This window comes from Aulostomus chinensis, chromosome 21, assembly GCF_037954235.1.
Source record: "Aulostomus chinensis isolate RoL2024-O1b breed Wild chromosome 21, RoL_Achi_v1.0, whole genome shotgun sequence".
NCBI lineage: Eukaryota > Metazoa > Chordata > Actinopteri > Syngnathiformes > Aulostomidae > Aulostomus > Aulostomus chinensis.
The window spans coordinates 7,276,762-7,301,549 of record NC_141340.1 but is presented as its reverse complement, the minus strand read 5'-3'; the positions used below and the strand labels follow the sequence as shown (position 1 = coordinate 7,301,549).

General features: G+C 41.2%; 2 protein-coding genes across 5 annotated transcripts in view; both read right to left on the bottom strand.

The window, feature by feature from the left end:
* Positions 1–51: 51 nt before the first annotated feature.
* ncapg2 (non-SMC condensin II complex, subunit G2) lies at positions 52–9,617 on the bottom strand. Of its 2 annotated transcripts, XM_086191085.1 has the most exons (27): positions 9,501–9,617; positions 9,206–9,315; positions 8,268–8,447; positions 7,958–8,072; positions 7,722–7,879; positions 7,091–7,225; positions 6,915–7,009; positions 6,687–6,843; positions 6,519–6,611; positions 6,262–6,387; positions 5,975–6,154; positions 5,647–5,799; positions 5,347–5,569; positions 4,600–4,697; positions 4,257–4,430; positions 4,095–4,165; positions 3,856–4,012; positions 3,609–3,776; positions 2,714–2,830; positions 2,474–2,617; positions 1,889–1,988; positions 1,609–1,808; positions 1,237–1,371; positions 1,054–1,157; positions 864–964; positions 680–779; positions 52–593 (listed from the first exon to the last, which is right to left on the bottom strand). In XM_086191085.1, exons 2-27 carry the CDS (start codon positions 9,281–9,283, stop codon positions 542–544), a joined length of 3,414 nt encoding a protein of 1,137 aa, XP_086047211.1. In that variant the 5' UTR covers positions 9,284–9,315; positions 9,501–9,617; the 3' UTR covers positions 52–541. The 2 variants fall into 2 exon arrangements, with proteins under 2 accessions (XP_086047211.1, XP_086047212.1); XM_086191086.1 differs by lacking the exon at positions 6,519–6,611.
* A 698-nt stretch (positions 9,618–10,315) lies between these two features.
* esyt2b (extended synaptotagmin-like protein 2b) overlaps positions 10,316–24,788 on the bottom strand; it is a 32,824-nt gene continuing 18,351 nt past the window's right edge. Inside the window, exons 10-23 of one of the 3 annotated variants that reach the window (XM_086190967.1) lie at positions 24,704–24,786; positions 23,592–23,640; positions 21,897–21,986; positions 21,698–21,793; positions 19,953–20,015; positions 16,933–17,007; positions 15,479–15,565; positions 15,230–15,379; positions 13,098–13,438; positions 12,872–12,970; positions 12,023–12,154; positions 11,505–11,610; positions 11,351–11,400; positions 10,316–11,242 (exon numbers count right to left, since the gene is read on the bottom strand). In XM_086190967.1, the coding sequence (XP_086047093.1) occupies positions 11,173–11,242; positions 11,351–11,400; positions 11,505–11,610; positions 12,023–12,154; positions 12,872–12,970; positions 13,098–13,438; positions 15,230–15,379; positions 15,479–15,565; positions 16,933–17,007; positions 19,953–20,015; positions 21,698–21,793; positions 21,897–21,986; positions 23,592–23,640; positions 24,704–24,786 (1,491 nt within the window). In that variant the 3' untranslated portion in view covers positions 10,316–11,172. Of the gene's footprint in view, positions 11,243–11,346; positions 11,401–11,504; positions 11,611–12,022; positions 12,155–12,871; positions 12,971–13,097; positions 13,439–15,229; positions 15,380–15,478; positions 15,566–16,932; positions 17,008–19,952; positions 20,016–21,697; positions 21,794–21,896; positions 21,987–23,591; positions 23,641–24,703; positions 24,787–24,788 lie in introns of those variants that run through there. The other 2 variants (XM_086190969.1, XM_086190970.1) reach the window with 2 other exon arrangements.

The window sequence follows — 24,788 nt, the reverse complement described above, 5'->3', positions numbered from 1 at the left end:
GAAATTGTGTTGAATAATAATAATAAAAATAAGAACAGTATGTTCCACTGAGGTTGTTTTATTCTTTATTGGGATGCCACATGCTGACAGAACAGTATCTATGAAAACAGAGACAGACACACAAAACAATAAATGTATTTCATATGTATGAAATGGTCTTGTTATTAAAAAAACAAAACGTCGTGTGAAATAAGTTGAGCTCTGAGGAGTTAAAGCAGGGTGTAACCGGTTTAGGGGCTCATATATTATCCTTGCACTGTCATTTCCAACCCATATTTTTGATCAGTTCTCTCACACTGTGTAAAGACACTGGCAGAGTAATGTGCAGGCCTTCAACAAATCAGCAGACAGAGAAGTGCTAGCTAACTGGCGCTTGTCCTCATTTGGGATGGTTCGGTCAAACCATTAAAAAAAAAATCCGATGAGAAGTCAAATTTATTTTATGTACATTACTGTCTGTGACGCCAACAGCTTGTCGATATTTCTCTGCTTCTTGGAAACCTACGTATCAAATCGGCCCTTTTTTTTCAAGGAATGAAGCTCATAAATCCAGAATTACGTTGAGTGTCTTCACAGAAGATTCATAAAAAACCCTGCAAGGAGAAGGATAAGTCACTTCATCAAGGATAAACAGGTTAGGCATCTCCTGAAAGCTCTGATGGGATTTCTCTGCACCCACCTCTGGATGTCTCCGCTGTCCACTGCCGCGACTGCGTGTGTGTACAGCTGCCGTTGGACAGAGACGGCTGCAGTCTTCAGACTCGCTGTGGACTGTCCCGCTGCAGAACAACCAAGCGATGGACCATCAGCAAACACACAACAGGAAAACCAAAGTCGTCTTCGCTCTGATCACGAGAACTCACCGTGTCTGATGACGGCCAGGACGTGCAGGATGGCAGCCAGCTCAGTCAGACTGCCGATGACCTCGGCGTCCAGAGATGAGCTGACTTCTGTTAAAAACGCTCTAAAATAAACACACAGGGGTTCAGCTCAAACTTGGACTTAGAGCAAAAGCTTCAAGTTGAAGGTTAAGTCCAGGTGGAAGGTGTGTACCTGGTAACAGAGGGAGTTTTGAGGATGACCGATAGTAGGACGCGAGACAGAGGAGGCATGTCCTCCACTGACTCTGGGGTGACGACCTCCTCTGGATGGGTCATCTTTAAAATGAAAACATTCACTCATCAGCAGTCAGAGCATCTCGTGTCTTTGCCTTGCTAGCATGTTCTAGAAGCTCACCTTCTGGAGGACATGTCTATTCTCCACAATGATGATGGCGAAGAGCGTAGAGAAGACCCCCCTGAGAGGGGCTCGATCCCAGGTCTGTGCCACTTGGACAAAGTCTGTCAGGCCAGGTAAAGCTGACTGGCACAGCTAAGGCGGGGACCAAGAAATTAAAAAAAAAAAAAGGGTTACATTGGAAAGTTAAAATAGCTGAAACCAAAACTTTCTTTTATTATTGTTATTAACAAGGGATTGTGCTTCTGCAATCTCTTCCTGTCCACCTTGATCTTTGAAAAGTTGAGTTCATCCTCAAGTCCCAGGGACCATTAGTGTCAAATCTGAAAACAAAACATTCATGTAGGATAAAAACAACAAATATCTACAAACCAGTTTTCCCTTCTCCGGTTCCTTCCTGAGCTGGCGGGCTAAGAGCTCTATGATCTTCTGGAATATGTTGGCCACTACTCCCAGAATAACTGAGGTCGAACCTTCCTGCTCCTCATCCTGGCTGTCGTCGTCCGGTACATAACTGTCAGCCACCTCCTTCAAAACTGGCAGTAGTGCAGGAATACACACGTGACCCGTTTCTGCAAAGGACAAACACTTACTGTTAACACTGTTCACCCAAAGTAAAAATGGCTGCTGTGCAAATGACTTAAACATTTACCTGAGAGGAGGATGAGCGAGCACAGGTGGAGGATTTCACCCTTGAATGTGTCATCGCCCAAACCGACAAGGACGACGTCACGACACACTGTCAGGAAGTTCTGGTGCAAAACACATCAAGGACAAAAGACCGGATGCTCACTAAAATCATGATTAACTTCAGAGTTCAAAACGAGAAACTAGCATCCACTGCTGTCCACGACGTGAATGTTGGGGAGGACGGACATAAATGTCGAGGGTGTTTTCTACATCGATGGAGCCCGTTGGAGCAGATCAGCACGATGGAGATAAATTTAGGCAACGCAAGTGGAATTCCAGGGAGAGAAAAAACACACACCAGAAAAAAAAAAGAAAAAAAATCCAAGAAGTACAATTTTATATTGACTTTACTGCAAAAATACAAACAGGTTCAAGCATAATAATCAGTGCCAGAGCTAAACTATTCAAAAAAGCATGTAAATCAACAGAGGAGATACATGTGTGTTCTGGAGTACTGATGGGACGCGTCAGCGCTGAAGCTCCTTGATGACTTGAGCTGATGAGAAGCTGCCTGTGTGTTCTGTCACCCAGCAGCAGGGAATCTCACCTCAATTATCTGTGCAGCCAGTGGCTGCAGCTTCTCCAAACCCTCGGTGTCATCACGCGATGCTGTCAGGAAGGGCAGCACCTTCTCATTTAGCCACGCCGCCACATGTGTCAGAGAGAGCAGGTAGCCTCGGCCTTCCGTCACCTAGAGCGACATGAATGAAGTAAATGTATGAATAACTGAGCAATGCACTAGTCAAACGTAAGCGACGATTAAAAGGAAGGAAAACCGAAGGCTCACGCTGTTTTGCAGATGTGCACCCAGACGACCGTGGTAGGTGAAGGCTTTCAGAGCAACATCCACACTGGGAGTTCTGGGATCTTTACTGGTTGAGCTGAGATGAGTGTAAAGCACTGACTGTTGGGGACAAATATCACATCAAACCCTTCATACTGCTCCTCTAATCTAGGATGAGATGCTGGAGCTGGAAGTCATGAACACTGATTATGTGTTTCCTTGATGAAAGACTCAGATTCTGTTCTGGCTTCAGACCTCGCACCTCCTCATCACTCCGTCTCACGTCCCATTAAACTGCTCCCACCATCCCACCACCGACTGCACTTTTATTTTGCTTTCCTTTCTTTCCATTTTCTATTTTGTATTACTAAAGTAGTTTAGAGCTGAAACAATTAATCAAACAAAATTAAAATTACCAAACGGTTTAATAAACAATTATTGTTTCAAGCAAAATTGTCAAACATTTTCTGGGTCCAGACTCCTAAATGTAAGAATGTTGTGTCATTCAGGGACAGAAAATGAAGAGAATGAAGGGTCTGCAACTGTTGGGTGGACGTGAGATGCAATTCAAATGTCACTTTGGGAAATTTGTGATGAGCAAATGCTTTTCTTTTTGGCACTTTATAAACTTAATAATTCCTCAATTAATTGTGGTAATAATCCCCAGATTAATGATGACAATCATTATTAGTTGAAGCCCGACTACATTATAGAGTTAATACTTTCCCTCTTTGATGTGATTGAAAACTTATTCTCATTTATTTTGCCTACAGTTTTTTTTTTAATTTCAATGCTGAGTTTTTAAGCATTAAATCATTTCATTATTTGATCTTTTAAATCTGATTTTTCTTGTATTAATTCCTTCTATCTAAATAGCAATGTTTTATATTCCACAGACCTTCCAGTTTCCCAGAACTGTATGGAGCTGCTTGAGTGGACCCTGACCCACAGCCAGAACCTTCTCTCGGGTTGATGTGTGGAGGAACAGGTGCTCCAAGTAATCCAGTGCCAGATCAGGTTTGGCCTCCGCCGTCTCCATGATTTGCACCTTTCGCTTTGCATTTTCCTGAAGATGACATGAAGAAACCGTTACCAGCTGTTAGATCCGCGCTGAGAGTCTTTGTTGTTGTTTGTTGTTGACTGACCCGTCCTTCCTTGGGAAGCGCCTCGGTGAGCCAGTCGGTGATGAGCTCCAGGACGTCGGCAGCCTGACCCCACATACACATGCAGTCTAACAGCTGGCTGTACTGTGTTGGTGCCGCTCCTGAGTCCATCCTCTTCAACCTGGACAAGACGCCACAGCTGGGAGCCACAAACAGGACAGATGGCAACATTAGTAGAAGAAGAAAGTACAAAATGAAAAAGGTGATGCTTTGCTGCTCACCTAAAGGTCGGAACTGCATTCGGGGGCATAAACGAGGCCAGTTGTATGAGAGCAACGGTGCACCGCTCATTCTGGGGGGAAAAAAAATCATCAAGGTCTAAACAGTTTAGTTTAACAGATGGCAGTTATTCAAACACCAAAACAAATGATGGTTTGATGTACCTCAAAGGTGCTAAAATACTTGGACATGACGTTGCCAAACTTAGTGTAAATGTACGTCTGGGCCTCCTCGTTTTGTTTCAGAGCTTTCTCGACACTTCTCCACAAGATAACCACAACCTCCAGCAGACTCGCCACGAGAGCCAAGTCTTTCCCCAGAAGACCGCCATCACCCTGCTGAGATCGAAACGCTGCATTGAACCTCCATCAACTCTACATAAACAACGTCCCCGTCGGTTTGAGAGACAACCAAGGTTTAGACTACACGTGTGACCTACTCACAACTGGTTCTGATCCGAAACGTTCATTACTTTGGAAGAATTAACTGACAGTGTTTTCCTTTTACCATGCTGTTCTCCTTGTTGCTCTCATTCATCTCAGTGTCATCAAAGTCGGTCTGGATGCAGCAGTTCAGAACGCGACGAATGGCCAGCATCAGCTTTACTGCATAAGAAAAAGAACAAAGAAGTTAAAATCATAATTCGACGAGTGAACGTTAAACTATGTAGAAGAAATGGAATGTTATCGAGGATTTAAATATTCCAAACATGAAGTTAAACTTGAAAAATCCCAGTAATACCTGTGGACTTGTAGAAATATATGCTGGGTTTTGCTCCTTACAATTCAATTTGATTATTTTATGGAATTTTAAAGATTTACATTTACGACTTCTCTGTGATTATGAATGTAGTGAACAAATAATGTCACACCGGATGGATGTATTTCAATAAACAGAAAACGAGACAGAAATGGCAACCTAATATTCTAAAACAACCTTTGTGACAGTTTAAATTTATGAGGTACTCCTGAATGCAACGTAAAGTCCCTTCTGTGCGCAGAGCTTTACGTCGCAATAGTCACCCACGTTCAATCTAAGATGTGCTTTTAAGTGCTTAAGTGTCTGTGTTGGAGAAAGAGAGATCAAGGTGTGAAATTCTAAAATCAAAATTAGTTTGTTGCAAGTTTTTATTTCCACAAATAAATTACTACATGTGAAACACTGAGGAAGATATATGTGCAAAGACTATTAGCTGTTTGTTTTTTTTATGAACACTCTACAATAGAATAGCAGTTTTCTGTTCCCTCCACTTACTGATGTTAGTGGGTGCTGTGTGTTTGTGGACATTGTGGTAGAACTTCCTGGCTGCCGTGGGGTTCATCTGAACGAGGGTAATGCACCTGCCGCACCACTCCCTCTCCGACTCGTTGACAGGGAAGAAGGACTTGAAGAGCAGGTCAACAATACGCTTGGAGACGGAGTGGGAGTCACTAGCGAGGCGAGCGAGCAGGTGGTCTGTGTTGCATATGTCCCAGAACTGGAGGGAGGATGAGGAGAAGAAGCATACACACTTCCACTGTGCCTGATGTTTTTGTTGGATTACTGCACACTTACCTTGGCAGCACGAACAGCTTTGACCTTAATAAGCATATCAAGGAAAGCTGTGCGGACTTTCTCGGAGTTGTCATGGAGGCTGTACTTGAGAGTAGGCAGGAGCTTTTCCAGGAGAGGATGGCTGAGCGTGTTGTCTAAGACGATGCTCAAACACTGAGAAAACACTTCAAATCATTACACATCTCTCTTCTAGAGTACCAGTCATGCTTGTTTCCTCTGTGGTGAGAATAATCTCCCCTAATGTGGCATGACAAGACAGCTCATGAATCTCACATTTGCATTTTCCAGGACAACAGACATAAGGAAAGTGATGCACTGCATTTCCCACCTTGAAGACGGAGCAGCGGACATCAGATGAGCTGGTGTCACTGGCCAGCTCCGTTGTCAGCTTCTTCAGGAAGTCTGTGATGATGGCGGGAGGGAGGAGCTCCCAGCATTTAGCCAGGATCTTGCAAACCCCCAGAGTAGCAATTGAGCGCACGTTGGGATGAGGGTCATCGAGGAGGCCCTGAGGAGCACGGTGCCAAACATATTTTCAGTGGCGATTAAAATTCTTAAAAAAAAAAAAAAAAAAATCGCAACACAAATTCACATGAGGCATTGAGAAGTTCTCACCATTACTGTGTCCAGCTGCTTCTGTATGGTCGCGTCTATATTCTGGGTGTTCTGTTCCGGGTCATGGATAGGGAAGGCCTCGGTGAGAAGCAAAGTGGCATTTGCACGAACCTCAAAGTTGGGAGCCTAGAGGGGCATGAAGACATTAGACAAGATGGATTAGTGGTGGTACAAGTAGTGACAAAGCTCTAAAAAACACTAGTATAAATGCAAAAAAAAAAAAAAAAAGAGAGAGAGAGAGAGAGGTGCAATCATACATTCAAAGCTTTCCAGAGGATGGGCCTGTAGAGAGTGTAGAGCATCTTCTCCAATCTGTGATGCCCCTTTCTTGCATGGAAGTAACTCACAATCTGCATGGCATGTTAAATAAATAAAATGAAAGACGTACAAGATGAATCAAAGCAGCGCGTATGTGAAAGATCTACCTGTCGGACTTTGGCATGAACAGGAGAGGTTTTGGGAAGCAAGATGGCACACTGCAAAAAGTCCTGAATACACAAGCTCTCCATTTTCTCCAGGAAGTCCCCGCTGGCTTTCTTCCATGCTCGGAAATAGATTTCCATAATATTGGAAATCATGGATCTTTAACAAAACAATGTAGTCGTTAGTAATTTTAAAGCGACTCGTGTCCCTGAGAGACGTAATCCTCTTACTTGCTAAAGAACTCCAGCTGATTTTTGAGGGTGCCGTGAAGGAGAAGAATGAAGTTGATGTTCCAGCTGAAGAGGAAGACCAGCAGTCGCTTCCCCTGTGAAGATGCAGAAACCATATCAGACAGGATTGTGAAAACACAGACACAGACACACTTCCTGGATGTTTCAGGACTCACGTCATCATTCCTGATGTGAGTCGGAGACTGACAGCACTGAAGCAACAGGTCGATTATCAGCTGGTTGTCCTCGGAGGCATAGTCGAGACTCAGAATCACATCATGGAGACTCCAAATCCTTTGAATCTCAATACCCTGATAACATGAACAGCACAGATATCTGATGGCAATTGTTACAGTCATCACACCTGACTATTCGCAGTTCTACTACATCAGGCTGGATCATTTTGGAAAGTGTAACAGCAGTCAGGTTTTCATCCAAATGAGTTGTGCATTCTTAGAAATGTATGGACACTTTCATCCGCCGCTGAAGGTGTTTGTTCACCAAGATTAACAGAAGACACAAACTCTCACATCTACCGCAGTTTAAGAGGGCGCAGCATGATGATGTAATTAAAAGAGCGCCAGTAAAACCCCAAGCACACATGGAGACAAAAGAGGACACCAAAAAGATGGATGCAAACCTTATTAACAGACAATAGAAATAAAGAGTTTTGAACAACTAATATTGTAGCTATGTAGTTCTGGTAAGATCACATGACTGAACTACTTCATCACTGATTGGCTAAATCTGTTTGCATTGCATTTATCTTTCATCTATTAAGTAACTGATGTGAATACACAAACTGACCGGCTTCTTCAACATAAAACTCTTTTGCAGAGAGAGGAGCAAAGCAGAACGTCCAAACGTTTCTTTATCCAGCAGACCCTTCTTCCACCAGGCCTCACACAGAGAATGAATATGGGTGGGCACATGAGCCTCTGACACTGGCAGCGACACCAAAACATCTAAGGGGAAAAACCAATTCTTTTGTTTATACAGCTGATATTATTTGAAAAGAAAGAACAACAGGCTAGGACACGCACGGTGAAGTTGATGAGTCATTTCTAAAAGTGCTTTGTAGGTGTCGCCGTTTTGTAGGACTTTTAAGGACTTTGTTGCCACGACTGTCACGCCCTCCACGACGGCCATGACATCTTTCTGAAGGGGAAGCAAACAGAAGTCACTTAAGTTTTAAATATGCAAGCAGCAGTTTAGGATTCATCCATGGAAAAATAAATAGCGACAGCATTTAATTATTATTGTTATCCTAAATATTGCAGAAGAGATTATAATATAAATATATATTTTTTTAAGAAGTACTGCATAATATTGTGACTCCAAAGATAACCTCACAGGGTCTACACTTGACTCCTCTACCATGCCCTCCTCTCCGCCCTCCTCCCAGCGCTCGGGGGGCAACTCCAGCAAGGTGTCCCGGAGGAGGGAGGCCAGTCTTTCCCACAGACCCTCTCTCTGGTCTCTGGACATCTCCTGCACCACCTCTTCCACATCAAAAGGGTCTGCTTTGTCCTTCTGCTCGACAGGAGAGAGACAAAATAGATTCAACAAATAGACGATCCCTTCAAATTCATGTCATTGACTGCCAGGAGACATACTGGCTTCCACTACAATAACCCATTATCACATAAAAACTTTACAAATACCCAAAAATGAGCTTGCGCTTACTATCTAACACTTAACTTAGGACTCATTTAGTGCAGTAGCACTTAGTTTAACTTAAACACATACCAGCAACATCAAAATATGAATGTGTAAAATAATGAACACTTGCAGCACAGGAATGATTTCATGATACAACAAGGTTACTTAGCCTTAACTAAATAGATACTACGACTAACAATAATACGAATTAACTTTTTATATAGCACCTTTCCTACAAAAATAAGAGCTCAAAGTGTTTTTAGAGCAAAAAGAAACGAACGTTAGACATGTGAAGAGACAACTGAAAAGAGAATAACATAGAATACATAACACTGAAGGAGTAAACTGCAAAAAAAGAATCAGTTAATTTATAAAAATACATTTGAAATGATAAAGTAAAGAAAACGGATAAATCTAAAGGTTTAAGAAATAAAAGTTAAACAACAACGAGTTAAATGTGGTCTCAAATAACATTTTTACACTGCATTTTACACTTTAAATGCCCGAATATTGCAGAGTACAGCTGTATAATATTCTACTTCACACTTATGCCAGGAGGGAATTCTTCATTTCACACGGAGTATAATGTTAGCTTATTTTAAGCTGGCTCAGTTGTAAAGTTTACTTACGTGGAGCTTGATGAAATTGAGGAAGTCTTTCACATTTTCCTTACAAGCAGCTTCACAAAACGCCTCCCGCTTTGACATGTTCCTCAGTTTTGCGAGTATATCCAGCACAACTGCAGTAGTGTAAGAAAAACGGCGTTTATAAACAATAGTGTATCAAGACCAAAACAAACATGGCTGCCAATTTGACAGTACGTCAAAAGTGGTTTTTACACCGGCCGCTCCAAACTGTGACTTGTACTACAGTTTCTTTTACTAATAAAAGCATAAATTATTTAACATTAAGGTGTTCTGTTACCTTTTGACCGATAGCTTCGTGCTCTCGTAGCTGCCGGATGACAGCAGTCCACAGGAAACCCGCGCAAATTTGGATATACGTAACCCCAGACGTCACATCGTCGTGCGTGAAAGCTGTGACGCAAGAGAATGTCGTTTTTATTTTCCGCCACATGATGGCGATAAATCCCTTCGTATGTCCTGCCTCCAGGAGCGAATGCGTGTGGATTGTACACTGACATGGGCTTTCTTAGGTACGCTTGATTAAAACCATGTAATAAATCCTCAATTCATGAGAATCATTAATTTTTTAATCCACCTGAGAGAGCGATTCATTTAAGTTCATGTTTATTTTGCCAAATTTCTGATGCTTTTGTACTGAATTATACTGAAATACCAACTCTCCATTCCAAACAATCAAACCCTTGTTCAAGTATCCTTGTTCATTATCTACAGCACTTGTTCATAGCCCTAAAATGCCCTCGGTATGCCCTGAATATTGCAGAGTCCTCCTAAAACACGCAGAGCAACCATTTTACACTTTGCATATGTGCATTCCAAGTTTTTCTCACAAGCATAAATAAGAACAAAGAGGTAAACAATCAAATTGCAGAATTGTTGTTCTGTATTAGTTCTATCTGGGTGTACTAATCATGGTGCATAGCTGCACGTTATCTCACTTATTGTATAGGAGATGTGTATAATGTATAGAAAAATCATAATTCTATAGGTTTTTGTGCAGTTGTATCCCAGTGAATCCAAACCTTACAATATCACACACTGATTCTACATTGTAGCAATCTATTGGACGAATGGATTAATTCTGCTAACAAGTCAGGACAAATTTCACAAAAGAAACCATTTAATCATCAAAAGCCATCATATCATTTAAAATCAATAACATTAAGAAGGCAAAATTACATAGTGAGTTTTTAAGGCACAGGATAGATAACGAGAGACATTTAAAAGCTCCAACAAACAGTTACAACCACATGGCAACACACGTACAAACCTTTGCGTCATTTTAACATCTGGTAGCCCTGCTTGTAAATGACCTTAACAGTTGTCTCTGTTCGTATTCTTCATTTTCCTCGACGCACATCTGTTGTGAACAATCAAACCCTTGTTCAAGTATCCTTGTTCATTATCTACAGCACTTGTTCATAGCCCTAAAATGCCCTCGGTATGCCCTGAATATTGCAGAGTCCTCCTAAAACACGCAGAGCAACCATTTTACACTTTGCATATGTGCATTCCAAGTTTTTCTCACAAGCATAAATAAGAACAAAGAGGTAAACAATCAAATTGCACTGCATAACCATATAGTCAAGACTTGCTACTTCTGTTTTTGATTCCGATCCTTTGGTAAAAGATTTCTCTGGTAACAAAACAAAAAAAAAAAAGATTGTAATATTTTAACAAATTGAACAACAACGATTGGACATAACGTAATGCCATGAAAACCCCTGTGAATTACTTTAATGTACGAGCAACATTTTATTTACATAACACACCCATAACATAGTCAAGGCATTTAGTGTGTTTCATTAAATTATGTTACAATATCTATCAGCCAAACATTCGGGAAATAAAAGGAAATATATGTATTGCATGCTGGAATTATTCCTGTAAACTATATGACAAATGTACATGAATACAACATGTGCCCCTTAAAAAAATTGATTACAGCAGCACTATGTGAAGTGGGGGTCTTGGATACTTCTCATGCTTTCAGACGACAAACCATCTTCACTCAGCTCATACCTGCAAGAATACATGATCGATAGATTATATCCAATAACTACATCTTGTTGTTTCAGCACAAGAAATTGTAAAAAAAAGAAGAAGAAGAAGAAGAAGAAGCAGGTTTACCATTGCGTCCATCCTTTTGATATATCATCTCCGCTTAAATCTACCAGCACCTGCAATTGTGAATGAAAAGCACAAAAAAAAACAAAAAACACAAATTTTAGAAAAATGAAATAAATTTAAATTAAAAATCAGAATTAAAACAAATCCTCGTTACCTTTCCCAGGAGCCCTTTGTGTTTGGACAGGATGCTCCCGCCGTTCTTCACTGCTACATCCAGAGTTCTCCTGTGGAGCTCCACCATAGACACACTGAACTCAAACCTACATGAAGTTAAAAATAACCACAGTTTACGATCCACAATGAAATCATGACTCACATTAAAATCTCAGCTAAAACATAAATGTTCATATTTATCATCATTATATTTTTTTTTTTTATTGGGCTCAATTTTTATGGTTTTTACAATGTTTTCATTGAGCATTTTTGTAACTGAAGAAAGTTTTTACGATAAGATTTACCAAAACAGTAGAACCGTGAAAATTGGCCTTAAAAGGAGCTTCAAAAGTCTATCACACTTTCACAACCATCAGTTTAGATTAAAAGCTTCAGTGTGAGGCGTCTCTCAGCCAATGGCAGAACAGCTCCAGTACACAGGAGTACTGCATCTTTTTAAACTCTAAACAAAACCAACAGGCCGTTTAAACATCAGAGAGTAACAATGTCTACGCTCACGTCTGATCATAAACAGGGTTAAGGGTCCTTTTCATCGTGCTGGTCTTCCTCCTCCCCGTCCGACTCTTGTCAGGCAGCAGATAGAGACGGATGAAGGGATCTGAGCCGTCTTTGGTGAAGGCGATCAAGTTACTGAGGACACAAAGGACAAAATGGTTTCCCTCACATGTTGCCAGGGACATGGTGCTCAGGTGGCTGGAGCCTATCTAATCTTAAATGTAAGTTGTTTCGAAAGAGGTAACACGATCTGCTGAATTACTCCAGGCAAGATGCAATTAAAGGGCCCATTTGAAAGATCACTAACAAGCTTTCAATTACCACTTTGCACCATAAGAGGTGCCAGTGAGTCAAACAGAAAGAATCTGAAACCACTTTCAATTTGGACTTGTGCTGATGAAACATTAAAATGATGCGTAGACCCTCTTTTTAACCAGTGGAAGGTTCAACAGGAGCTAGGAACTTTTGCAGGAACAACCTCTGTATCAAGGACGAGGGTCTAAATCTTGCTCTGCAGTCATCTTTTCACCCAGAGGAAGTCCCTCCCCACAGGAGGTAGTACTTTTTGACATTTCAGGAATTATGGGGTGGGTTTTTTTTGTAGAGCATATCAGATTGGTTAGATTTCATTGCATTTTGCCATGTTTTGAGTTGCCAAGGTTAAAGGTCTGCGAATCAAAGGGGTTTATTGTTGCTGTTCTATGAATACATCATGGAGGAACAACAAGAACGTTAACAGCCAATGGACTGACAACGTGGTGCAGGTCAGACAACAATCAGCCACAGGAACCTTTTCAGTTTCAGGAACTTTAGGTTGAAAACGGCCTTGAATGATGTAGGTGTTGAGCTCACCGGCAGGCATGGACCACCACGATGAGTTTGTTCCTTTGAGAACTGTGTCGGACAGTCAGCTGGACCTCTCCCAAGGGGAACCGGCTGGGGGCGGAGCCACTGTGAACACACCACACCGTGTCACTTCAGTTTACATTGCACATGAGCAGGTATGACAAGATGGGTGGTTAAATATCTTAACATCAAGTTGACAGCACCAGATGCATAAAGCACAACAGGTACTTACTTCTGCAGGTGGCGCAGCCTTTGCTGCAGCTCCACGGTGGCGAAGGGCAGCGAGATATCTGAGGCCAGACTGGGTGTGGATTCTTTATGCGGCAGGTGTTTCTGGGAGCTCGACATGCTCAGGCTGGAGGAACTGCGAAGGGGGCTAGCTGAGTATGGCTCACCATCCCGATGATGGAGAGTAAGTGTGGAAGCATCTGTAGGTGGTGGAGGGGTGGGTGGAGGTCGCGGGGAGTCGGAGGTACTCGTGGTGGTGACTGGAGTCGGCTGCGGTAAGCTGGATTTCCTGACCTGGACAGAGGACGGCTGGTCCGAGGAGCCCTGCTTCTCCAGGGACAGGATCTACAGGGAGAGTGAAAGAGTCTAAACTCGACTGCCCAAATGAAAAGACAATTCTTTAAAGCTGATTTGCACATTTTGGTGTTTTTTTTTTAAATTTTTAAAGTGTTCAAATACTGTTGTTTCAGCCCTTTTGTCTTTCTGGTGTAACCAATCGTTCCACAAGTCTCCCAAAACTATCTCAGCTATGAATCAAGCCTGCATACCACTCCTCTCTGCTGTATGACCACTCTTGTTTGTGATCCACGGGAATGATATTTCGGAGCCTTTCAATATCTAATACAGCTGCATTCTTTCTGTTATTTGATCAAATGTGATTCAACACAAGATGAGGGGATTTATTTCACAGTCGTGAAGGGCAATGCAATTTACTTGCTGTGGTAACTGCTGTTTTTTCCTTCGTGGTTTGACAGAAACCACAATGACCTTGGCAGGAAAGGAAATGTCAACGTTAGCATGATAATTTAGTTGGTATCGGCCCACATAAATGCACTTACCGGTACTTAAATGAATTTGTCCATTACGAACTTTATCTAATATTTGAACGTCACTCCCTGTTATACAAGCATGAGGAATTAAATAAGTACAATAAAAAGACCCTCAATCAAAATTGTGATTGGAAAAAGTATTTATGATTAAAGCCCCCTCAGATTGGAACAATTTCCCCCTCAAACACACCATCTGTTACATAATATTCATGTAGGTGGCAGTTTCTTATGCTTTTCTCACAACGTTAGCCTTCATTCTATAGATGGGTACACTTGATCAAGGGCTCTCTGGGGCCATCTAGTGGTACAGTTGGTAATACACTTTTTAAATGTCTGTGTGCTAAAATGTATGTTGTTTTTTCCTTTTTATTAATGTTTGGAATGCCTCCAAAACCATTTGTGTCATCACAAGGGACTTCTCCAATGAATTGTGCAGTTTACAGTTTCATTCGGTGTTTGAGAATGGATCTCATATACTTAATGACATCACTTAATAACTGTAATGACGTAATGTGTTTTGAGCACGTTTCCTATCACATTTTTGTTAATTAGTTCACGACTCCTTTGTAAATAAACTCACAAAATATGAGCTTCAACTTGCATGTTTTTTGCAACCCACTTGAGGGAGTTCACCGTCCACCCACAGGCCCCCGCCCTGTTGTTGAGAAACACTTGTTCAAGGCAACATCAGTGTCTCTGTCCTGCTCCTCATCCTCAAGCATCTTCACTAAACATGTCATCAAACTTTTAATGCACTTTCTCTTTGTTACCATTGAAAACAGACTGTGTGGGAAGTATGTGAAGCAAATGAATTTCTGTCAAATGACTCAATTCTTCTTCCTGCTCTTTGACTTGCATTTCAACAACTGTTGAAAACAGACAGTTTTTGGCCAAGGACATACCTCTAAAGGCTTTTAGCACAGTACAATATTAGAAGCTATCAAGTTTATATTGACTACACCTTGGACAGGAGTATAAAAGAACTGGAAGCATTAAATATTCAGCCTGAGTTGCTCACTTGTAAGAAATGAAATCCTACATCTGTCTAGAAACCACAGTCTGACATCTAGGAACTAAAGAACTTCAAGCAGCAAATCGGCCTTTGCATCACTGATAACTGTTTTATACGCTCTGCAACAATGACTCAGATGCACTTTCTGACTCGGTATCTTTCTCATGAGCCATTTTCCTGAACTCGGCAGATTTTTTTTAAGTGTGTTCCAGTTTTTTTCAGCCCAAAAAGAATAACTCTCCCCATCATTCATGCATACAGGGCCAGCGATAGGTGATGCAGTTGCTCTTTTACCCTCAGGGCCATCTTGAGTCTGATGGCAGAACTGGGCCCAGAGTTCTTGAGAGGGAAGCTATGAGTCAGCGTCATGTCCTCCTCTGCCAACAGGGTACTCAAAGGCACAGTCAAATTACCCAGGGTGCATTTGGCCTTATCATCTTTCACCTGTAGATGAAAACAGAAAAGCCTTTACTGCTGGCTCTGGTTTGGAAAAAAATAGATAATTGTCAAATTTGAACAGAGAGAACGAGAGACAGTGGCTACCTCCACCTCCAGCTCCTGCCTCCTGGGGTTGTGGACGAGGAAGGAGAAGGAATCTTCCCACATGGGCTCCTTGGTTTTGTAGCGGATCTTTAACGTGCAGACAGGATAGTTGTTAGTGGCTAGATGCTAATTAAAAACATCATTTTGCTAGAACAACAATCGAGCAATGTTAGTCATAAGAAGGTCTTCAACTGATAAAATACTAATACTGCAATGGCCATATACAGTACATCACGTTTATTGGCTGCTTACACAATAGTTTAATTTTAAATGAATAAAGTACAATGATAGTGAAATATAATAAAAACTACTACTAATAATGCTGTTGCACATTTGTGGAAAGTGTATTTAGTTAAAATAAAGAGTAAAAAGAAAAAAACTCCATTATAAGACCTCCATGAAAAATGCGTCTTAATTAAAGTTAAACTATCCACAATAATATAGTTTTGGTTGGAACTTGTCCAGAACTGTAATCATGATCCTAATAAGCCACTAATTTTATTCAACTGTGCACTAAAATGTTATTTTCCCTGTTTTAATTGTTTTGGGGTTTTTTCAGTCCGTCGTGTTCAGTTGTACTTGTATTTTTATGAGTGCGTGTTGTTCCAGCTGCTGCTCTTATACTTTTAGTACTTTCAAACTGTATATTACAATCTAATGATTGGTTTGACAGCCATATTTAGGATGTTCTCCATTAACATGCATTACGTCGACAATTTTTGAACTGAAACATGAAATTTTAATGAAATGTATGTCATTTCACTCTATTATTAATGGGTTTAGTTTATAGAAAGGGCAGCGGGCACAGATATTTTCGGGGGCATTTGCACTATATTTAAGCTAATTTCCATAAATTGGTAAACAATATTATTCATTACAAGTATTCCCACTTGATTTATCTGCCTGTTAAACTAAAATCCTGTGCTGTGCAGTGAAAAATGTGGCAAAGATCAAATACATTGTAACGACGTTCACGAACATTAGAGTCTACAATTATTGTTCCTGCAGTGAAACTTCAACATCCCCAATAACTTGAGTGCTTGTATTATATTCCTTTGTAACGCTGCAAGAAAAGCTTTGTAAACACATTTTTTGTCAGCCTTGAAGCTTTCTATCAGCGATGTGGCGACGTCTTGATGAATATAATTCCTTTTTATTTTCTTGTACAGCAATTTTCACTTCATTTCTCGCTCTCATCTCAGTTTGACAGTCAGAGGGAAAATTAACAGTAAAAAAAAAAAAAAAAACCTCCAGGGAGAGAATGTATACAATTCATGAAAAATCAGGGGTGTTAGATTTCATAGTGTTACTCTATCTAAGAATGGGAGATGCTGCAGAAGGTCATTTTTCACACAGAGAATCAAGTACTTTTCCACAAATCAATGCACCATTTTAATAAAGACATAAACCCCCGGTCAAATTCAGGTAATAACCTGATCGATACGGTGACCCACCTTGCTCTCCAGCGTTTTGTGTCCAACAGTTAACTGGACATACGGGCTGGGCTCACTGCTGCTCTTCTTAGCTGACTATTAAAGAATCAGAGAGATCAGGGAAAGAAAATACCTCATTGTAACATACATACACCATGCAGCCAACACACCCAAACTCTTCTTCTTTCAAGCACACACTGGTGAGACGGTGGAACGGAGGAAGATAACCATACATTCTGACAAGCAAGGCTGCAAGCAGACACGCTACCAGGGAGACGGCCAAGCTCTGTCTCTCCTCTGCTTTCTAATTTTAACTCGCTGAGTTTTGACAGCTAAGTATTATTCAATATTCCTTACAACACAATAGCACCCAGCCTAGGCGCAATTCGGGGGCCGCTGACGGTGAAGGGAGGTCTTAACTGACTCAACAACCCGTTTTTACTCTTGAGGATGGAGCTTCAGTGTGACATCTGTCCCCAAGCAGCTTTAGAGTTACACATTGTACCTGCAGGTTGATGCAACAGAGATGCAACAAATGTGAAATTGTGGGCAGCTGTTACAGTAGTCCAGATTCAGACACTATCAAATGCTGCGGCAGTTGTGCGTGTCACCACATGGCCTGTATCTGCAATATGAGGTGAAAACATTTTAACACTAAACAACAAACAGGAGGAAGAAGATTCTCGAGGACCCTTTTCCCCATTCCGTCTCCTCAAAGACAAACTGAAGGAAGATGGTTGCTATCTCTGTTTTGCAGCATCGACTGGAGCCAGATGACAGCAATCGGTCTCTCTGTCTTTGCTGCTGGGGAAACAGAAGAAGGTGGGTTCAGTTCTGATCGAATGTGACTGGCCACGACAGCGTGATGTGGTGTTAACGCTGTTGCACTTTTCTGAAAGAAGCACCCGATTGGCTGTGAATTTAGCCTTAAAAATCCAAATTCGGCCGAAGCAAATGTGCGCGCGCTTTACTTGTGGATTTGTAATCTGTTCCCACTTTTCCACCAGGCAAACTATGAAACTTCATTATGAATGAAAAAACTATTTTCCACCCTTCATGAAATTATCATTAAAAAAAGATGATTTCAATCATACACATTTATAGAACAACCTTTAACTTAATGTCCTTTCACATCAACAAATAGTCATCAGCCAGTGTCATTGGCGAAATGTCACGTCAGTTGACGGCAGTCAAACAAACACGGTATTAAAATTATTTCAGAAATCCAACAGAACTAAAGATTGCATTGCAAAGTTAAAACAGGTGTTTATCTGCTGACAGAAGCTAAAGCTAACACCCTTGCCAACAGCCAGGTAGTTGCAGTAGGGATGGGAAAGACTTCACTGCTGGACTACAATGCTGGCAGGAGTTCCAGGCTGGACTAAAGCAGCTGGACTGATGACGGATCGACACCGCATGTGTCACAATGAAAGGCTCTTAACTTCCAGGAAATGTTAGAGGAAAAAAAAATAGTTGGGCCAAGTGGAACAGTTAAGCAGCTGCATTCTGGGTAACATGTGTAACCTGAAGCTGGCTGTACTGCAGTAAATCACCTGCTGATGAGACAAGGAAACTATACTTGCATCAATGTGTTTGGGTTTTCTTCTTCTATAATGCCAAATGGAACGCATTCTGTTCAGAGATGGGACATAACTGAGTCCTCTGGTGGATTTTTCATGTCTGTACTTTTCTCGAATATCTATTTTTCTTGACAAATTGTATTTTACTCCCTACATTTGAATGTAAATATCTTTGCTTTTTATTCCTCATGTTATAAAAACAGACTTACTCTTTACTGTTGATGCAGGAAGGATAAAAAATACAATTAAAAAGATAATAAGACAAAAAAACAAACCAGAAATATTTGAACTTGTGAGCCCTAAAGACAGTTCTTAATAAATATACCATCATGTTCAAACCTAAATATCCAAAGTTTCTGTTTTTGTATTCTATATATTATTTTAATCAGCATGTTATTGTTTTTGCTGCCTCAGAAATGCACTGTAAATGGGATACTTTTTGTCACTGTATTTCCTATTGTGTAATGAATGTGTGCACTTTTGCCTCCTCTGATTCTGTGTCAGTACATTTCCCTGGTAAACATACAGTAAATTGTGGCCAAAAAAAAAGGAGAACAATGCAGAAAAGCTAACTCATCAGTCCCTGACCTCATGATCAGGTGGACATAATGAGCTTCTCTATCAGGGAGCCAACATGCTGCTCCTCCAGCCTTGTTATGGTAGGTGTAATGGTGAAAACCGCATGCAGCTCGATTCAAGAGTAGTGCAATAAAAACAAGCACGTGCAGTGAGTGTTGCATTGGTCGCTGACACCATTTCAATCAGGAATTTGCTGCTGCTGGAAACCTACGGAGGATTATTAGGGCCTGAGTGTAGGAAGATTTTGGTTTATTTTGCATGTCTAAAAAAGTTAAAATGTAGACAATCAAGTTGAAAAACCATTTTGAGAAAAAAGTCAACAACATGTCAAGATTAACACCAGAAATTCAAGCCCACTCATCTGGTCGATAAAATGGCGGACTACTGATGGACTCATCAGATAGGTTATAGGATATTTCAACTTAATGCTCAAATTTGACATTGAATTCTCAACATTTTGACTTTATTCTTGAAATTATATCTAAAAACACTCCAAATTTTATCAAATTCTGGAAATGGTATATATATATATTTTTTCTTAATATTCCAACTTAACTCCTGAAATTAAAACTTAATTCTTGACATGCAAAACAAAATAAAATAAAAATCCTCCTCTCTTTTTTTTTGGCCCTAAACCTCTTCCATGGAAATCACGTCCTATTACTGCAAATAAGATAAGAATGTTTAGCCTGACCAAAGCGTCAACTAGACGGTGCAATCACCCAGCTTCATGCAGATTCTTTTAAAAACACAAGAGTCACTTGGTTTGTGCAAATAATAACCACAAACGCATGGATGGTGCACTTGAGGGTCAAGGCGGTGGGTTCGGGGGGTCATGGCAGTGGTGGGATCTGTACATACAATCCATTTTTCTCACATTACCTTCAGAGCCTTAAAGACTGAGACTTGCTTCAACCCGTCATAGGTGAAATCTGACAGGTTGCTCTTAAAGCCACGAGGAGATTTGAAGGGAAAAAATCACACCCACAGTTAGAAGGACGGGAGTGATCGTTACGGACTTTACTAAACATGAAGAAAAACCCAGAAAAATGGAATATCAAAATAAATATATGTACAGAAACATAAAGGATCAGGAACAAAAATAAGCACAGGGGCTTTTGACACTGAAGGGGGCTGTGAATGAGAACACGAGTCAGAATAATGAGTGTATCTGAGAAACTGTGACTATAACAAGCTAGACTGTGTAGCACCAATTGACTCACCAATACCAGGAGAGATTTGATGAGCTCTGCCTGTCAGCTCATTGTGCTATTATTCGATTCTGCAGCCTTGAACTACACACTTATTCTCGAGGAATCCGTCTAACAAGCTGCCATAGTGCTGCGTGCACAGTTGGATCCCCGGTTATGAAGTGTCTCTTCATGTTAATGGTTATTGCACACACCGTGCAGCTACTGACATGCTCGACGCAGGTTTGAAATACTGTTCCTGCTACTGTTCAACCCACATCAGTGCACACAGCTAATGCTTGCAAAATACAGGTGGACTCACAAGTATTGTCCTATACTCTGAGCTATTGCTCTCACAAAAGACTAGGCCAGATGCTCTTCTCTCGCTTAAATTCCCACAGCCTAGGCTGCCTGTGAAGATGCTCTTGGGTGAAGAGGAAAGACAGTGAAGAGAAGAAGGAGTTATGACTGAAAAAGAATTGTGAACAGCTCTTTTTACGTTAATCCAGAAAAGAAGACCTCAAGGAAGTTTTTTAAGGTCAAATTCCTGGGCAAGAACAACTCTGCCATTCGTACTCTCATGTAGGGAGAAGTCTTAAATCCTGGAATACAGAAAGCATCGTTCAACATCTGGTTCCTTCTTCTCAAAGTCAACAGGGTGTTTTTAATGGGTTTTCAGTGAAATGCCTGAAATAGGGTCCACAAATAACACGCACTTGGGACATATTATTGTTTTGTTAGCTAGTTGCAAGCTAGCCTTAGTGACGCTGAAGTCAGGAAGTCATTGTGTAGTTTAATAGCTTTGTACTTCTAAAGATTGTTTTTACACTACAAAAATCATTTAAGTGTGCCACAGAGCTTATTTTCAGTTGTAATCCAAAAGAAAATCCATTGGGTTTTAGTCAAGGAAACACAGGGCAATGCTAACATCGGGGTTAGCTTGCCAAAATACTTCACCCCTGTGGTGCTAGCTGCTAATGGACTGACCGATATGAAATGTTGCTATGATAAATGCTAAATCCATAATCCACTTGTTTTAAGGCTAGAAAAGCTCAAATAATAAGGATGATAATAAAAACTCCTGCCATAGCTGTTACAAACAGGTTCGTCCAGAACTCAGTGTACATGGCAACTCAAAAAGCTCAAGGAAACACGGAAAGCAAATACATGAGGTCACTGAACGGCAACAAGTGTGAACAGAAAAATGGAGTACTGCTGCACATTGGCCAATACTTCTTATTTAAACAAGAGTGTAGCACAGGAATTTCTTACAAAACTGGTTCAGAGTGTTGCCAAATGTGGTGTGTATGCTTTGGGTGGAGAACAAGAGGCCCACCGTGAGGTCTAATTCTACATTTTAGCACATAGAAGCCATAGAAGCAGAACAACACAGCAGCATTGTCAGTATTGAGTCAACACTGCAGCACTGTTTCTTACTGGCAGGTTCTTTGCTGAGTCCAGATACACCACCAGCAGTGCTGACGACAGCCCATCATTGGCCAGGCTTCTGTCTGCACGCACGCTTCGCAACACCTGTTTGTAGAGAAGTGATAGGAAGACGAGCCAGAGAAGATTACATCAAAAGACGATAGGTAATTAACAAACTGTTTTTTTTCTTCTTCTCACAATTCTGTACCTGGTCCAACTTCCCAGATGTGGATAGCAGAGAGAGCCACTCCAGTTTTAAGTGGAGTTTCCCAGTTGGAGCCTCTTCCAGCTCAAACCACTACAAAGATGCAACAAAACTTCAAAGTTAAGTCATGTAGGGGATTATAGTCTGACTATCAGTAGGATCACAAAAAAGAATGAGATGAATTTTCATCATCTGTGGTGGAAGGGTGGAGTACAGGTCACGAATGAAGCCTCTGAATTTTGGTGCAGATCAGACATAGCGCCACCTGGGGGAAACGTGTTTTTTAAACACTTTGATGTACCTCTCACTTTAGTCAGAAATGCCTTAAGGACTTGGTGATGGGTGACTGTGAAGTCTGTGAGTTTTTTCTTTTGATATTTCACCATTGAACAGGAAACTCATGTAACTGGACTCCACAAGGTCAGATCTTTTCCAAACTTCACATTTGATGAGCTGAGTGTAAGTCACATTGTCAACTAGTGGTTACAGGAAGTAAGCCTGATTTAACATATATCATTTGATTTATATGAGAATTACAGTAAACGCAGTTGTCTTCACATGATGAACAATAAGCAATAAAACTAAGGAATAAAAAAGGAAATATGTATTCTCTACTTCACCTACTGTCAGTGGATAAAGGAAGTGAAATTTGCACCACAGTGTATGCAGTAGTCTGCTCCTTCATGCAAAATTCATCCATCCATCCATTCATTTTCTACTGCTCACGGGGGGCTGGAGCCTATCCCAGCAGCCTTCAGGTGAGAGGTGGGGTTCACCCTGGACAGGTCACCAGTCCATCACAGGGCCAACACATTTAGACAGACAACCATTCACACTCACAGTCACACCTACGGTCAATTTTCAGCAGGAGTGTCCAAACTGGTCCAGTAAGGGCCGGTGTGGCTGCAGGTTTTCATTCCACCCGAGCAAAAGCAACACCTGATTCTAGATCAGGTGTCGCTTTTGCTCGATTGGAATGAAAACCTGCAGCCACACCGGCCCTTACTGGACCAGTTTGGACACCCCTGATTTAGAGTATCAATCAGCCTCGTCCCCTCTTGATGTCTTTGGGCTGTGGGAGGAAGACGGAGTACCAGAGAGAACCCACGCAGGCACAGGGAGAACATGCAGACTCACACAGAAAGATCCTGTGCTGGAGCCGGGACTTAAACCGGAAACCTTCTTGCTGTGAGGCGCTAGTGCTGACCACTGCACCTCCATGCCGCCCTCATGTAAAGTCCAATTATTATTATTATGAAGCTTCACCATGTCGAGGGTCCACTCATCACTGCTTAATCTATGTTGGGTTTGGCTCACATTGCTAAACGCATGTGCCATCTGAATGCCCTGTAGTATTTTTCTAGAGTCTTCTCAACACTTTGAAATTTCTAGACCACCAACGCATTCAAGACATATGTTAATGGAAAAGCTTAAGAACTGGTCGTAGGTGTATTTCAGACTGGCAGGATAGCTAAACCCTCTTGTTTCCTGTCTTAGCACCATGAAAATCTGTTTGGCTGCCGCTTCACATTTCCAAAGACATGTGGGTGGCATTGATTCACCCGTCTCACTCTCAAAAAGAAAGTAAATGGCGTATTTCGTAATGCCGTTACACTAATCCTTTAAGACATATTATGCAATATTCATAAAAAAGCATAATTAGATGTTTCATAGGAAAAAGCCCATTCTGTGTCTTACCTCATCTACCTTCTGTTCTTTGTACAGCTCAGTCATGTCGATCATCAAGCTGTGGGTAACGACAAATAATTACCTAAATTTGGTTGGCAAACAACAAGCAGAGGCATCACAGCAATTAATCTGAGAGGAAGGGTTCCAGGTATTGATTGGCCGTGGTGTGTTGTAAGAGCTGGGGTGCATTCTTTCAGCCTCAGGGTAAAATCAATTGAGTTTGTCCTTGGTCTCAGAACTGCGAGATGAAACCTCTTGTTTCATATCAAACGATGTCTACATGCACACTTTCATCAGCCCTGCACCAGGCTGGGCTTAGGGTACCGTATGTGATACTGTACCATACTACTGAGGCGTAAGTTTGTGTACAGCTGGCTGATTACAACTCAGTGTAGAGGTGCAAAATACAGTAACATGGATCTCTCTGTAATTCCCACACTGTATTTCTGGTAACTGAAGTGGTGCTGGAGAGGACAGAAGCTTCCACAAATACACAATATGCATGTACATACCATAAATGGTCTATGATGATTCATTAGAATAGGAGTTAAAAGTAACACAAGGAGCAATACCACACATTTACCACTGCGAAGGAGGTTCTGTTTTCACCCATGTCTGCAAGTATGTAAATTGACAACAGGATTATGTATAAAAATGCAGATTTTACAAAACTTGGAGGGTTGCTGTACGAGCCACGTGGGAACACATTCAGTTTCAGCGCAGATCCTTTTAACATAAAATCAGATTCTTTTTCAAATATTGGCACCGGCTGAATTTTGCGCTCTCCTACTTTTAGCAGGATTACAAAAAAAAAAAACAAGATGATTATCATGAAATGTAGTGGAGGGGTGGCACGTGTGCCAGGGAAGAGCCCATAACAGTTTAGGGCAGATTCAGATTATATTATATTGAAATTGGTGGGGGGGTCCTACATTAGTTCAGTACCACCAGCTCTGATTATATTATACATCTACTATGGATGAACAAATTTCTGTTGTCAAATACTCTTCGCCTGCTACCTGGTGAATCATGGAAATTGGACGGGTATCAGCACTGATCCTTTGTTTCTCAGGAGAAATGTGTGATAAGATCAGTCGAAGCAGGAAATGAGAGCAGCTCACCTTCCCAGGAAATCATCTTTGTCTGGATCCTCATCAAACAACTCGATCTCAAGATGTTGACCCGAGGGCTCATATACCAATGCCT